Raw genomic sequence first — 15,865 nt, forward strand, 5'->3', positions numbered from 1 at the left:
TAAGAAGCCCATAACTAAATTGAACAAAGATGGATGCATGAGGTCGAAGGGGAAAAGACAAAGGAAAGTGGACAATCTTCCAGAAAAGGCTTCACCCAAGAAAGCAGAAAGAAAAATTTGGAAAAATAAAAGGTCTTAAAAGGAAATGTAATCTTCCTAGTTCAATAAATTTGGAAGCAAATCAAGCATCTAGGTCACCTTCAACAATTAGTATATCTAAAGTCTGGAACACCAGCTTGTTCATTTCCTGAACCATGGAAAGCAACATGCTCCCTTTTCAATTTATGCTAAACAACATTGGAGTTTCTAAAAGCTGGAAAGCATGAAGCTACCTTTTCTATATGAGCATAGAGACATTTCAATCTTGTCATAACAGGACAAAGAGGACAAACAACTCCGGTACACAAGATCCAGAAAATTTTATTGATGATAGATAGCTAGAAAAAGGATATCTGCAGGCAGCAATTCATTAACATGAAGGAAGCTGTCATGACGATATATAATTCAGAAATCATAAAAAACTGATTTGTACTTCAGGATTCCTGATATTACAGATGCTCCCCTAATTCAAAGCATCTATAAATTGTTAGATCTTGGAAGATGTAATAAAGCATGTTTTACATTTGAAGAGAGGATTAAGTTTATCATGGACTCTTAAGATGAATGATGGTTTCCTTGATCAGATGATGCGCATCAGTACTGAAAGTGGGGCACAAGTACCACTTCATGATATTACAAGAAATAATGGCGTGAACAGGAAGTTCTTCCATTGAAGGAGACAATTTGACAACTTTAAGGAAAAGTCCATCCTATATTTTGTTATTGTTCTTACTTTCAAGATTCATTACTGAAATCAAGTAATTAAATTTTCTATGATGACATGAAAACTTTGTACTTTGTACATAAACGTGGGTGACAATGAGAGTGAAAAGGTGCTTGGCTGCTAATAAGGTAGTACAAAGAGGGTCAAGGTCAGCTCAATAATTACATGCTCTTTCATCACTTGAAACTTTGGATGATGAGAGTGATTCATTAGTGCAAAACATCGAGCAAAGAAATCCTCTTCAACGGAATGTCATCTATAACAAGACCTCTCATGCAAAGTAAAGCAACTAGTTAGTAATAAATCTACTGTATTGTAAAAGCTATATTGGGTCATATGGAAGAACAGGACAACAATAGATGCAGCAAATGGCTATACACCAATCAGGACAAAGATATAGAAGGTGAAGTAGTTGTTTTTGAACCAAAACTAAAAACATTTTCCAGGTGCAGTCTGTAAGCAAAAAATTTTCATGATTGAGAAATTTGTTCAGGTAAATACACGCACTGGCTATTAATCAATAATAAAAATTATCTACACCGTCTTTGTTAGGAAAATGAACCTTAAGAAAAACCAACATAGAGAATGGATGCTATATTTATATATATGTATATATATATATATGTATATATATACATATATATTGGGGTGGGGGGAGGGGAGGAAGAAAAGCATCCCTATTGCTGAGATATATAGGGACCAAACTAGTTTGTAGTCTTTACTTTTTTTCCATTAAGAGAGCGTATCACATCCTCTTTAGCTCACCATAGATAATAAAGTATAAAGACATTCAATGAGAGACAATATGTATAACTTCAGTTCCAAGTACCGTCAATGATGTTATACATCTTTAGGGCTGTTAATGAGCCGAGCTGCTCGGGCTCGGCTCGGTCTCGGCTCCGTAAAAGCCCGGCTCGGGCTCGGCTCGTTAGTCAAACGAGCCCGAGCCCGAGCCCAATATGAGGCTCGTTTACACCCGAGCCCGAGCCCGAGCTCGAGCCCGAGCAGCTTACGAGCCCAAACGAGCTCTAGTCTCCCGCTGAAAGATCTTATTTTAGCACCATAATTCATAAAAATCGGACCACATAGAGAAAAATAGCATGTTATCGAGCCCGATTACGAGTCCGAGCCCGAGCTCGAGCTTAGGCTCGTTCTGGAGCTCGTAAATGAAATGAGCTTTACGAGCTCAAGCCCGAGCCTTTGCTTTACCAAGCAAGCTCGAGCTCGAGCCCAATACAGAGCTCGTTACCGAGCCCGAGCCCGAGCTTCTGTGAAACGAGCCGAGCCGAGCTCTCCTAGGCTCGGGCTCGGCTCGGCTCGTTAACAGCCCTATACATCTTCGGCATGAAAGAAAGAAACCACACACACATGTTTGAGATATATAGGGAGCAAACTAATGTGAACCCTTTTTTCCATGAGAGCAAATCACATCCACTTGATCAGACCATGCATAGGATAATTAAAAAGTTGAATACGGTCATGAAAAACAATATGAAGAACTTCAATGCAAGGACTGACATACCACGCAAGAAAATTATGTGGCATGAGCAATTTAGTCCTTTCAAGGGTTTAGGAACTGATTTTTTATAGTTTCAGGGTTTACATGCAGTTTGTTGTATCAATTTCTTAAAGGGATAAATAATTTGTATTCAATGGACCTTGAAGTACTGTTAGTTGATGATGGGGGAAATATTAGATACGTCAACCTCAGACCAAACCGACCTCGACAACCTCGATATAAACCATGGTAGGCAACTTCGGCCCCAGCCGGAGAGCCAACTGACCGAGGTGAGCAACTTCGCCTCCGACCAAGGAGCCAATCGATACGTGCCGACAATGACTGACAATCCTAACAACTGGCCGTTGTGACAGCGACTAGCCATAGTGGCAGCTCTACATTCGGTGTGCGGTCAGTACCGTATGTCGCCCACGTTGAAGCCGTACTACTGGCTACTACCTAACAACTAGTGCACACCACGCCGACCCAGGTAACGACAAAATCGACTTTTCTATATAAAGAGGCGATCTGGGGGACCTCAAGTACGCAATGCAATATCGTGCAATACTATTCATAGAGAGCTACACTCTGTTGAAATCTCTTCCTTCCATACTGTTGCCTCTCTATTTTGACTTAGGCATCAAAGGGTCTCACACCGGAAATTCTCTGACAAGAGGACTTCTTGCAGACCAATCTGGAAGAGACCAGCTTCTCCAGACCTCGACCAGCTGGTTCAGCTCGGTTTCCGCTAACCTCAAAGTCAACCGAGCTGTGCTCCGACCTCGGTCCAGAATTCGGCAGCAACAGTTCATATCTTACACTTCATTTAAACATAAACTTTAATAAATGATAAGTTGTAGAGAGCACATACCTAAAAGAAGAGTCATGAATGATTAGCAACTTAATGAATGAAAGGAGTCATCTAATAAAATCATAGTCACAACCAAAAGAAAGAAGGGAGAGTCTATTATACTATATACTAACTACAAATCTACAAGAGTCAAATAAAAATATAGATTGTCCAGCAAGAGTAACAAGTTAGACAAGAATGACAAAGATTGCCAGATGCAATATGTAAGAAACACTAGTTGGAGTGCAATTCACTTCACTTGTGCAAACGTAGTTAGAGATTTGCAAGCAGGAAGTTGTCATTTATCAATCAAGGAATACAGTAATAGCGTTAATGGATATACAAGTAACAAGGGACAACTTGCTCAATAGGCCAAAAGTTTAGATGCAGGGAAATGAACCAGCAAGTTATCAAAAAGGAGTTCTATTAAACTTCAAGAAATGATTTTCAGTATCTAACCATATCTCCGACGAGTTATAGCACATGTTCCGCAAACTTGTCAAATTCAATCCACATATGTATTAGAACTACATATTTTGAAATCAGATTCAACATTCACAACTTATCTCTGTCTCAAACTTGAACTAGAAACTAGAAACAAAAGCCATAATAAAGGACTAACCATCTCAGCAGTAGCTTGCACATCTTCTCGAGAGGGAACACGGTGAGAGTAGCTCTCTGGATGATAGCCCCCTTGTGAATTCATGCCAACTTTATCAGCACTAACATTTGCATCCTTTCTGAAAGGAACTTTATGAGAATAGCACTCTGCAGGATAGCTCCCTTGGGAATTCACACCAACCCTCTGCACATTAACCTTCGCATATCCTCTGAAGGGAACATTACTCACTCTCGAAGCCACACCAGAACCACCATTATTCCTTCCCACCTGACTAGCAGAGCTCCAGCCAGAATCAGACAACCCATCTTCCTCCTCTTCTTCCATGTATCCATTCACATGTATTTGCTTCCTCGGCTGCTGCAGCTGCTGCTGGGCAGTATCCCTTGGCAAACTGAAGTCCGAGTAACCATCACTTGAGTTGTAATGCTGCCCGGAAACCGGAACTGTGCACCGACGACCAATGCCAGCTGCGGCGGAGGCTCCATTAGGTGCCCTGTGCCCTGAGACATCATCCCGAGGTGAAGAATCAACAGAGTACCGTCCTCCATAGATCTCAGCCTCGGTATCGGAGGACTCATCCATGTCCGAGCCAGAATAACTTTCATCTTCTCTAGGAATGGTGTGGGACATGGGGATCGCCCCTCTCGGCAGGTGCCCGCTCCGGAATTTCTCCGGAGGCGGAATGCCAAACCCACGGCCGCCATTACTTGGACCTCGAAGAGGATCCATCCTGTGCTGAGGGTTTGAGAAAGATGCATGACCCTATTTAACACCTCCAAATTAGTATAAGCACATCTAAAACGAGCAAAACTGCCAAAATTGAGCAAAAAAACACGGAAAAGAAAGCAAATTGGCAATGCTGACCTCCCGAACCCATCGAAGGGCATGCGAATCGAGTCCTTCAGTGAACATTCCCGCCTTGGGCGTGGATTTCGATCATAAACCTCTGCCTACAAAGATTTCCAACAAAAATATTAACTTTTCAAACAAAAAAATCAAACCTACAAAGTAGATGAATGTTTAGTCCGAACAAAGCAAGTCAATGCTCCATGCATATCCCAACTTAAAATTCCAAAAAACCAAAAAAGTAAAGAAAAACCAAAGATCTAATCTTTCTTTCTCCACCAGCACCAAAAACTCTAAAAATAACAGAAAGAAGGAGAAAACCAGAGGAAAAAAAAATCTGCTTACCGGGAGAGACGTGAGGAAAGTCGAAAGATCCCTTCTGGTGATAAAATAAAATTTCAAAAAAAAAAGAATATATTCCCCTCTTCTACTCTTCCTACACTCGGCTCCTCCTCTCTCTCCTTGTATTTATAGTCATAAAAACCGAAGATATTTTAGAGAAGGAAAAAAGTCTGAAGCGAGAAAAAGAGGAAAAGAGATGAAAGAGGCCTGGTAAATTTATATACTCGAAGTTAAAAATGGAAATTTAGATATTTATGCCGATTCTCCGCCGATTTCTTTACTTTTTAAAATTTTCTTTTTATGCGGGGAAAGAGAAAACCGGCGACGCCGTTTGGCCGAGGCCAAAGCGAAGATGACGTGGCAGGCGGTGCCGTCTGTTTCGTAACGGTCAATTGCTGGTGGACAGAGGAGGTGGGAACGCTCAACGCTCCGCTCTACCTTTGCTGTCTTTCTCCAATCCGTCGCTCCTTTAATTTTTGCACGCGTCGCAGTCCAGTTGGTCTCTATGAACGACGCGTGTCAAACTTGTAACCGTTGGATTAACTTTTCTCGGACATCACGAGCTATTTAAAGATATGTTTTCGTAGGAGGATTGGAGCGGAGTTGGAAAGAGACGACGTGGTGCACATGGGGAGGTGGTAGTGTGGCCCGCCCCACTCGCCCACTTTTTCAGGGAGAGATTCGGGTTTTACGCGTGGGTGACACTACTATATTGACCTTGGATTTCTCAGGAATTACAGTGCCCCGGCAGGAGCGTGCCACTGCCGCCGTCGCGTCCCACGGGGTAGGTCCCGCTGAAAAGGCTCGTGTGTGAGTCCCGCACACTGGACGATATTCGTATGGTCGTAGGACTATAAACTGTTGCTTTCAGACTAAGGAAGCGAAAGAGCGGTGTGTACTGTGAACAGTTTTTGGCAAGAGGAATCATCCTTGGGGTGCAATAAATTACAAATCCATTGGTTGCACGATTCCTAAAGATCAAGTAATGTGTACTTAGAAGCTAAATGAGCATGGTTGCATGAGGCAAGTGAACATGTAAGTGCTAATCACTACTATTATTCAAATTAAGGCTAATGATTATGTTACACAATGTATGCTATGTCCTTGTGTTTGATGGTGAGCTATCAGAATTAAGCAGGCATCATGTCTATCATCTTGCTTCCCAAACATGAGTAAACTGTAGATTTATAGGTTTCGATAGCATTTAATATGTTGTTTATGTTCTTTTGACGAGTGACTAGCAATTTATAAATATAAGTTTTTCTAATGTTAGAAGAACATATATTATAAGGTAAGTCAAACCAGTACCGGAATTCATACCGATCAACTACCGATTCGATATGTTACTAGTTCGATACGGTACCGATTCAATATCGTATCGATACACGGTATGCCAAGGTATATCGATTTACTGGGATCCATACATGCTGCATCTAAAATTTGGTGAAGTTTCAATGTCTCTCGTAGATGTCATATCATTTACATAATCAAGAGGTACATCACACCATTCCTCCAATCATATGGTATTATAGTCTTGTAAGCTCATCCCATAAAGTGTGCACCCTAGATTGTAACTAGTCTCGGTACTCTAATTGATGCTATGGCTCCGTAATGACTTGTCTATCTAATATTGCAGTAGTGGGGGCGATCATCTAAATATGCCAACAACAAAATCCTACTCATAAGGTGTTCCAAGCTGCATAGGTAGCAGCACTTGGAAGACAATGCCTCAGATGCACCATATCTGTATCCATATAGATCGTGGTTAGTATGTCGGTAATAGAATCCGATGTACAACTCCGAACCTGATACATCCAAAGATTCTACTCCACATACAAGCTCGTTTATAATAGCATCGTATCCTGAACAACCTTAAGGATCCCATCTCCTATATACAATAGTATCCTTACAAGCTCTCTATCGTGCACTATAGTCCCAATCCTGCATAGCATGAGTGAACTTGAACTCTTAGGTAAATCGAAGACCACCGTGGGGCTGTTTCATTAATGATGGTTTAATATCCTCTACTCCCTCCTTAGCACATAGATGCATGATCATTGGAATTGTCATCTCTACTCTGCCTAATCTCAAATTCCTCCTTCAGTCTCTCCAACGAAGCTGTAATTGCCTTCCTTTTTCTTTCAAGCTTTGCTAAGCAGTTGCCGTCTTTCCTTCATGCTCCTCTCAACTTAACTATGCTAGAAGGATGGAAGTGCCCTCCTGACTGAGTGAATTGGGCAGCATGGTGGCCTCATTCGAACAACTCTTGTTGAAGTCTATAAGAGGATGTCTCAAACATGGAGCTTTGTGATGATCCCCACCGATCTCTCTAACTGATCAGCTGGATGCAAACGTTGAATTTTATACTCTGCCCATTGCTCCGCATCCATCCTAACCTTTCTAGCTACGAAGTTGGTCGGTCGTGGAGGCGATTTTGGCTCATTGAGCTCCAATTACTGCTGTAGCTGGCGCTTAAGCCACCCAATTATGGGATCATCCTCATCCTAAATGAAATCATTTTGGATCGGATCAATATTCTTTAGCTCCACTGCCTTTTGAAGATAATTCAGCCTCAACCTCAGATTGTAGTAAACATATAGAAGGTTATTGATGTATTTCTGCATTAGACGGTTTCTTTGCTTGCCATGGATGAGGGCGAAGGGGGACCTGTTGCACTTATAGCCACTCGAGAAGACCATTTAGGAGAGGATTCAAATGATTAGCCATCTAAGGTTTCTCCTTGACAGATCAAAATGAACCCACTATTCAGGTGCAAAAGCATTAAAAAAAATATATGTAAGATAATAGTAATTATAAAATATTAAATATTAGTTGTAGTTGATATCTCATTTATCTGAATTCATAATTTTCTTGCTTGCCACAGCTCTCTTGTCACCAAAGCTATTAGTGTCCTTCCTAAATATTTTTATCATTGAAAAAAATATATGTTATAATATGTTAAATGATTGAAGACATAAATTAATTTAATTTATGTATACGTCTTGAAGACATAGGGTCACGACTTCTAGGTCAAGATTCTATCTTGTAAATCATATTATATATGGCAACCGATAGTTCCTCATCCATATTTGATTCTAGGGATGATTTCGGGTTTAGATAGTAAGCTGCCAATACACTTTGTAGTTGTTTTATTAGTCAATAAATAAGTATTTCAATATACATTCTTACTTGCTAGAGGCAACTTTTTACCCATCTAATAATCCCACCTCTACTCAATGATGCTAATGAACTGCTAGAAAAGCATCGGATCTGTCTTTCTGATCTAATTCTTTGTCGTCTCTATCATATGATATAGGAAGCCCATCTAGAAAACTTCTTACTGTCCACGATCTAAAGCACTCTATATAATGCCTTAACAGCCTTCATGATTTCTTGGTCCATTGTCAGAATGTCTGACTCATCACCAAGTGCTCCACGTGACTTCCTCAGTGCTAGCCCTTATATATCTTCTTCCTTGTCGCTCAGTATAGGCCAATATTTAATACGGATCTACTTTCTTTTTAAGAAGACGATCAAGCATAATGCAATTAGTAGCAAACAATGTTACAACTGGTCTTAAGATCTTCATCCTTATGTACCTTCTCATTGGTGCTAGAACCCATACCAACTAACATAACACGCAACACACACCACAAACACCTTTTAGGAGACCTACATTTACTTCAAAACCCCCCAAGCACTTCAAAAGGATTCCAACCCACCTAAGACTCATGGGAGTCCACCATAGTCCTTTTATGATAGTTTACTAGGAGTATTGCATGAATGATTGGAGACAATTGCGTGCCTAAAGGCATCCAAAGCACACGGATAGGCCAGTAGAATATTTGAAAGCAAAAGATCCCATGTAAGCAAATGGGAGAGCGATTGACTGCGTAGCATCCACGAAACTCTTTTGCAAAACTCTTCCCTATTCGCAGCAATGAGTTATTTAACACAATATACTAATAGCTAGTGCTGGATGCCGGCCTGTCTTTGTCATTTATCCAGCTTTATTTTGAATCAAGGACAAGTTGGTGACCCTACATTGGACCCGGACAATATCACACGTTATCATCCCGCCTTTTGGTAGCTGCAAGTAACGTGTTCCCGACCGTCGGCTTCTATTCAAACCTTCTTTGAAAATTTTATCCCTTTTTGTTTTTTATACAAACAATTTTTGTCCCTTTGCCAATTGATTTCAAGGAATGGTACTCCGTATTCAAAGCAGTTGAAGCCAGATCTAAGCTACTACCAGTTCGCTTGACATCTTCGTTAAGGATGGTAATCGGATCAGGTCAAGCAAGATGTAGATTGAATTTGATATATAATAAATTAAAAATTTATCAATTTAAATCTAATATATTTATTTAATAAATCAAAAATTTTAATTTAAATCTAACTATTTTATTAAATAAATAATGTAGCTCGTTTTACAATTTGTTGAAATAAGTTAAATGAATTAAATGGTTGAGCATTATTATTTAATTATAGTTTATTAGGCTCTTTTTCTAATATTTTAGGATACGGTTTCACATGCAGAAATAGCTAAGATATTTATATATATATATATATATAATAATAATAATATGAGGTTTATTTTTGAAGTGGTCTATTAGGTGGGGTCCAATAACCATGCAAGATCATGTCAAGACCGGTGCTATGACGTTTTATCATGATGTGACATGAACCAATTGGCCTAATAGATGCCAGTGGGCGTTAGCATTGTGGGAGCAGAAACAAAAACTCAAGGGCGCACGTCCCAGAATGGATCACACTAGTTATTTTTGCAAAATAATATATACAAGATGCGACGCCCCATCCCTTTCTTTGGCCAAAATTTTCTAGCAGGCCGCGTGCCAATGATTTTTTTTTTGTCAAAAAAATAATTTTTCATTTCAAATAACCCTAACGTGAATACAATTAGTCAGATTAAGTAAAAATAAACAAGACAATATATGTAGAATACAACCTATACTAGTATAGAGAACCTCTCTGGAGCGTCAAGCTACATAAGAAGCAATTCAATCAGTTGCGCTGTTCGCCTTCCAATACACATAAACTATCAGACAGAAGGTCAGCTGCCTCACCAATCTGCGGATGTCCCGGATCAGCAGATGGCCATTTTTGTATCTATCCGCTCTCCGAATTCAGCTAATCACCATGGAGGACATCCTTGGAGCTAGAAATTTTGCATACTATTACGTAGCACATTAAACACCTTCAAAAACGGACATGCGGCGTCATCAAAAAAAAAAAAAAAGAGAGAGAGAGAGAGAGAGAGATAGGTGTCATTTTTTGAGCGCTGATGGACTTGTCCAGTAGATTTAAGCATCTCTAAATAATTTTATTTCACTTTTTATTCTATGCCTAAAAGTATATTTCCCTGCATTCTCTCTCCTATTTCACACCACAAGGTAAAATGGTAAAAACAAGGATTTCATCCAATGCCATCCCTGTTTACCCATTTTGTTGGTTAAATAACTAAGATCTGTTTGAGTAATCCAGCAAAATATTAGATTAATTTCTTACTGGATTCATGAACTAGGAAGCCTACTTGAGCATAGTTCAAATCAACCAACACCTTCCAGCTCGACCCATGGAAAAAGAAAAAAAAAAAAAAAAAGGACCCCAAGAGGCCAACAGGATCACAGATTGAGACTTAGGTTGAGGCTTCAGCATGTTTTTAGAAAATGCAGTTTGGATAGGTCAACAAGCCTAATTTCTATAGTGATATTCAAAAGTACTCGTAATATTTTTTAAAGAAAAACATCCCATCCCATCCTATCCTATCAATTTTCTTAATTTCTATGGTATCTTGATCATATTTAGAAATAAAAAACATCCAATCAAAACTAGGGTAAATAACCGGAAAAAAAAATCCAAAAATTCATTCACGTACGAGGGAATAGGCTTTAACTAACATTCTCTCTCCTATCTCCCACCGCAAGTTTGAGGGGTAAAATGATGAAAACATAGATATGACCAGCTGCTATCCCTATTAACCGGTTGGGTTGGATGTTTAATTAAGGTCTACTTGGATAATCCGGCAGCATATGGGCTGAATTTTCTACTGTTTATATGGACTTAGAAGCCTATTTGTGCATGGCCTGTGTCAATTCAGCAACCCCCGGTCCAAATCCTATGGGAAGAAGATAAGACATCCACATGTCATTTTTTTTTCTTTTGGCAGATCAACAGTTCTACATGCTAGGATTTAGGCTGGAACTCCAATGACATTTTAGAAGGTGTGGTCTGAGTGGGCCCATAGGCCCGATTCTTGCAAGACATTCCTCCAGGAATATCCAAATAAGAATATTGAAATAAACATTCTATCAATTCCCATCTTATCTTAATATTCTTAAAAAAAATTTTCAAAATTAGGGTCAACAAATAAAGAAAAAAACCGAAAAAATATACCATGAGGGAACTAACTTGAGTTAGCATTCTCTCTCCTATTTCGCGCCATAAGTTGCGGAGGGGCAAAATTGCAAAATAGGGATTTGACCTGTTGGGGGGAAAAATGGACCATCCCACAAATACAATTAAAGCATCCGAATTCGACTGCAAGCCTGACCTCAGAAGGTCGAGCTTAGAAGGCATGAGCTCAGAAGACTGACCTCAGAAGGCACGAGCTCAGAAGATCGAGCTCAGAAGGCCAACCTCAAAAGGCCGAGCTTCAGAGGCCGAGCTCAGAAGACCGAGCCAGAAGGCCGACCTCGTCGTCCACATGCTGCAGCCATGCCCTACAGCAGCTTCACAACATTATGCTTTGCTTGCCGGCCATGCCACGACATATCAACTAAGGACCATACCCTGCTATGACTATCAACGCCTCACCGTTCCTAAGAACGGACTGCACCGTGCGCCACAAGCAAGCTCTGGCTGCACGCCATCCCCACTAATGATGGGAACGGGCCACACCTCCGCCACCTGGATACCTCTATAAGGATTATAAATAGCCATGTAAGGTAACGTAAAAGGGACTTTTGGCTGGGCCTACTAAACTCCACTCTAACTTGAGCATCGGAGGGCCCTCACCGGAACCCCACCGATGAGGCTTGGTGCAGATTCGCCGCCGCACGGGAGGTGGCGCTCGTCCTTTTCTTCCACTCACCGGCAGCTCCCTCGACTCCTCCGGTGTGGTCACCCTCGGGCCAGATTTAAACCACAACAGTTGGCGCTAGAGGAAGGGCCCGAGTCGTTATCATGAGACTAAGGAGCAGAGGAGCCTCTAATGCCTCCAGGCATCATGCACCAGGTCCTGGCCGCTCGATCCAGAATCCATCGCCAATGTGTTTTTTCTCAATCTCAAAATACGTATCAATTTGTCAAGTTGCTCATCAGATAAAAAAGCACTCACAATCACAGGCAAAGTATTATTTTCACCTAAAAATGCATACCTGAGATGTGAGGGTAATGACTTCAACTCCAGAACTGGTACTTGCACATTAGAAGGGGGAGGGGATGGCTTACCTTTGCCGATATCCTCAAAATAAATACCTCTCTTTTTTGGCTTACGACATGTAGCCTCTAATGCACACGCCACTTTAGCAACCTCTAGATTATCATCTTTACTTGTCCCTGCACTCACTAAACAAGTCTTAAGAGGTTCTTTAGTATTTTCAGCCCTAAAAACCTCTCTGGTCGACTCATCTACAACATCAACTCGAAAAACATGATCAGTAAAAGAAGGATATTTAGTAGCTTCAAATAAATTAAACTCTACCTCTTCTTCACCAACCTTCAAAGTCAACATACCATTCTTAACATCTATGATAGCTCCAGCTGTGGCTAGAAAGGGCCGGCCTAAAATGATAGGGATCTCGGTGTCTTCTTCCATCTCTAAAACAATAAAATCAACTGGAATGATAAACTTCTTTACCTTGATCAGCACATTCTCAAGAACACCCAAAGAATATTTGATCGATCAATCAGCTAGCTGCAAAGAGATGGTAGTAGGCTTCAACTCCTTCAATCCAAGCTTCCTAGATACAGATAAAGGCATTAGTGAAATACTAGCACCTAAATCACACAAAGCTCTAGAAAAATCAACATCACCTATAGTACAAGGAATAGAAAAACTCCCTGGATCTTTTAGTTTTGGTGGAAGCTTATTCTGGATGATGGCACTGCATTCCTCCGTCAAGGCAATGGTCTCGAAATCTTTCAATTTTCTCTTCTTAGACATGATCTTCTTTAAAAATTTTGTATATGCAGGAATTTGTGCTAAGGCGTCTGCAAAAGGAATATTAATGTGAAGCTGCCTAAACACTTTCAAAAATTTCTCAAACTGTTGATCAATTTTATTCTGCTTAAGCCTTTGAGGAAAAGGAATGTGAGGAACATAAGGTTCGACTGGTGATAGTGGGGATGGCATCTTGGCTAGGTCCTCAACTTCTTCACCGACCTTCTTGCTTACCTCTTCATAGTCTACTTCATCACCAACTATAGTCTCACCACTTACCTGACCAAGTTGCTTACCACTTCTCAAAGTGACTACCTTACAATGCTCCTTCGGATTGACCTCTGTCTTACTAGGCAAATTACTCTGTCCACGAAAATTGATGGAATTGGCTAACTGCCCCAATTGCATCTCCACATTTCTATTGGAACTCGCCAACTGGTCAACCTTTGCTTCCAGTCTCTCAAATCTCTCTGAACTGGCATTGGCTCACTTCTCAATAGCTATCTCCCAAGACTCCTTATTTTCTTGTTGGGATGGTCTTGGTTGGAAACCAGAAGGATGGAGAGGTCTAGAACTGCTACCTTGGTTACCTTGATATTTCCATGAAAAGTTGGGATGATTCTTCCAGCCTGGGTTGTATATATTGGAATAAGGGTTGTTCTGCTGCCGCTGCCTATTATAATTAGACACAAATTGAACCTGCATACAATTAGAACTCATGTGAGCTCCTCCACAGCAATCACAACTCAATACAGGACTAGAAATGGAATTCACATTACCCAGCTTACCGAACATTTTTACTAGAGAATCAACCTTGGCATTCAACATGTTTATGCCATCTACATCATACATACCTGGAACTTTCTTAGGCATACCTCTTTCATTAGACCACTGATAATTGTTAAAGACCATTTCTTCTAACAACTCATATGCCTCTTCTGTTGACTTACTTATTAAAGTACCTCCTACAGCTGCATCTATGGTAATTCTAACTGAATGTGTTAATCCATTATAGAAAGTCTGTACAATCAGCCAGTCACGAAGACCATGATGTGGATACTTCCTCTGCAAATCCTTAAACCTCTCCCAGGCTTCATACAAAGATTCACCATCAAACTGAGCAAAACTGGTAATATCATTTCTAAGTTTGGCGATCTTACCTGGGGGAAAATACTTACTCAGAAAAGCTTGTGACAAGGCATTCCAGGTGGTGAAAGAGTTAGGCGCTTTGGAATTCAACCAGGCCTTGGCTTTGTCCTTTAAAGAAAATGGAAAAAGTCGGAGTCGAATAGCATCATCACTAACTCCATTCATCTTGATTGTATCACAAATCTCCAAGAAATTGGTAAGGTGTGCATGTGGATCCTCAGCAGGTCCTCCACCAAACTGCTCCTGCTGCACCATCTGGATGAGACCAGGCTTAATCTCAAAATTATTAGCATTGACTGTAGGTCTCACAATACTGGGTTGAGCACCATTGATATTCGGCATGGCATAGTCACTCAACAACCTTTTATTCTAGTTATCTTGGTTATCTGCCATGGCTACTGCTTGTTTTTGCTTTAGCTCTAATCTTTGTTATTTCCTTAATGCTCGTAGGGTTCTCTCAATTTTTGGATCAAAAGCCTCAATTAGCTCACAGTTTCGTGGCATACACTAAATATAGAAAACGTAAATTAACAAAAAGAACAAAACAGTTTAAATTAATGCAGAAAATTATTTGTATTGATATTAAAAACAATCCTCCCCGGCAACGGCGCCAAAAACTTGATAGTCCCTAGACTCTACCACAAGTGCATGGGTTATGACAAGTAGAATAGGGCAAAGAGAGTATCGTTTCCACAAGGAGGCGATTCAAGTATCAATTTATAAATTTTCTATATTATTTAGACGACCCCAAATTGATGTGACTGACTCCAATTTCTTGACCTGAAAAATCAAATATGAAAGGTTCCTAGGGCTTGGATTTCATCAATTGAATTCCTTCAATGAATTTAAATCTGATTGTTAATATTTTGCTAATTACAATGACCGAATCCCTTTTTTTTATGTGATATCCTCTTTCAAGGCATAACACCTATACCTATATTAATCCTATGTCTACTTTCGTGATCATAGAAATTAATATAAATTCATTATGATCTGTGAAATTCTTGATTGTAGGTCACAAGGGTGTGCATTTATTTCTAAACTACACCACTAATGTTTGATAAATTCACCAACTAATATTGAACTTCAACTTTCGTTACTTCATTCAACATCTTAAGCATACAATTTATGGCCAGTAAATTGCAAGAATGAAAATCGAAATCATCAAATTGCAATTAACAAAAGATATTCAATACAACCATAATTCATATCAAAAATTCAATGACTACGTCCTAGCCCTAAGATAAGAAAACTAGCAAATCATAACTAATAAATCAATCCAATTATTTCTCAAAAATAAATTCGCATTCAACATTCTTAATAACAATTCAGCAAATAAAAAAATAAAAAATATATATATAAGAGAAAGGAAAAGAACTCTGTATTTGCAAAATCCTCCGTTCTGTTCTTTCTCCCAAAATTCCAGCTTTTTCTTCCTCTCAGAATTTCTAGCTTTTCCTCCTCTCAGAATTTCAGATTCTCTGCATTTTTTTTTATCTGCTTGTCCTCCTCTTCGTATCTGCTGACCCCCCTCCTCTTCTTGGAATTTT

At 39.9% G+C, this 15,865-nt stretch overlaps 2 protein-coding genes, 1 non-coding gene and 1 pseudogene across 5 annotated transcripts in view; 1 reads left to right on the plus strand and 3 right to left on the minus strand.

Annotated features, from left to right (window-relative positions):
* Positions 1–5,147, minus strand: part of LOC103716174 — a 29,650-nt gene extending 24,503 nt beyond the window's left edge. For 2 of the 3 annotated variants that reach the window (XM_008804077.4, XM_039127363.1), the window contains exons 1-3: positions 4,985–5,147; positions 4,658–4,743; positions 3,794–4,555 (exon numbers count right to left, since the gene is read on the minus strand). In XM_008804077.4, the coding sequence (XP_008802299.2) occupies positions 3,794–4,555; positions 4,658–4,705 (810 nt within the window). In that variant the 5' untranslated portion in view covers positions 4,706–4,743; positions 4,985–5,147. The remainder of the gene's footprint in view (positions 1–3,793; positions 4,556–4,657; positions 4,744–4,984) is intronic. The other variant, XM_039127364.1, reaches the window with a different exon arrangement.
* Positions 5,148–12,212: 7,065 nt separating this feature from the next.
* On the minus strand, positions 12,213–13,574 carry LOC120111175 (annotated as a pseudogene).
* Positions 13,575–13,652: 78 nt separating this feature from the next.
* Positions 13,653–14,657, minus strand: LOC120111176. Its single transcript, XM_039127736.1, has one exon. The coding sequence runs from the start codon at positions 14,655–14,657 to the stop codon at positions 13,653–13,655; it is 1,005 nt and encodes a 334-aa protein (XP_038983664.1).
* Positions 14,209–14,315, plus strand: LOC120111237. Its single transcript, XR_005512315.1, has one exon. It is a non-coding gene; the product is annotated as a small nucleolar RNA R71 (small nucleolar RNA).
* Positions 14,658–15,865: the final 1,208 nt, after the last annotated feature.

Source organism: Phoenix dactylifera, chromosome 6 (assembly GCF_009389715.1).
Source record: "Phoenix dactylifera cultivar Barhee BC4 chromosome 6, palm_55x_up_171113_PBpolish2nd_filt_p, whole genome shotgun sequence".
NCBI classification, from domain to species: Eukaryota; Viridiplantae; Streptophyta; class Magnoliopsida; order Arecales; family Arecaceae; genus Phoenix; species Phoenix dactylifera.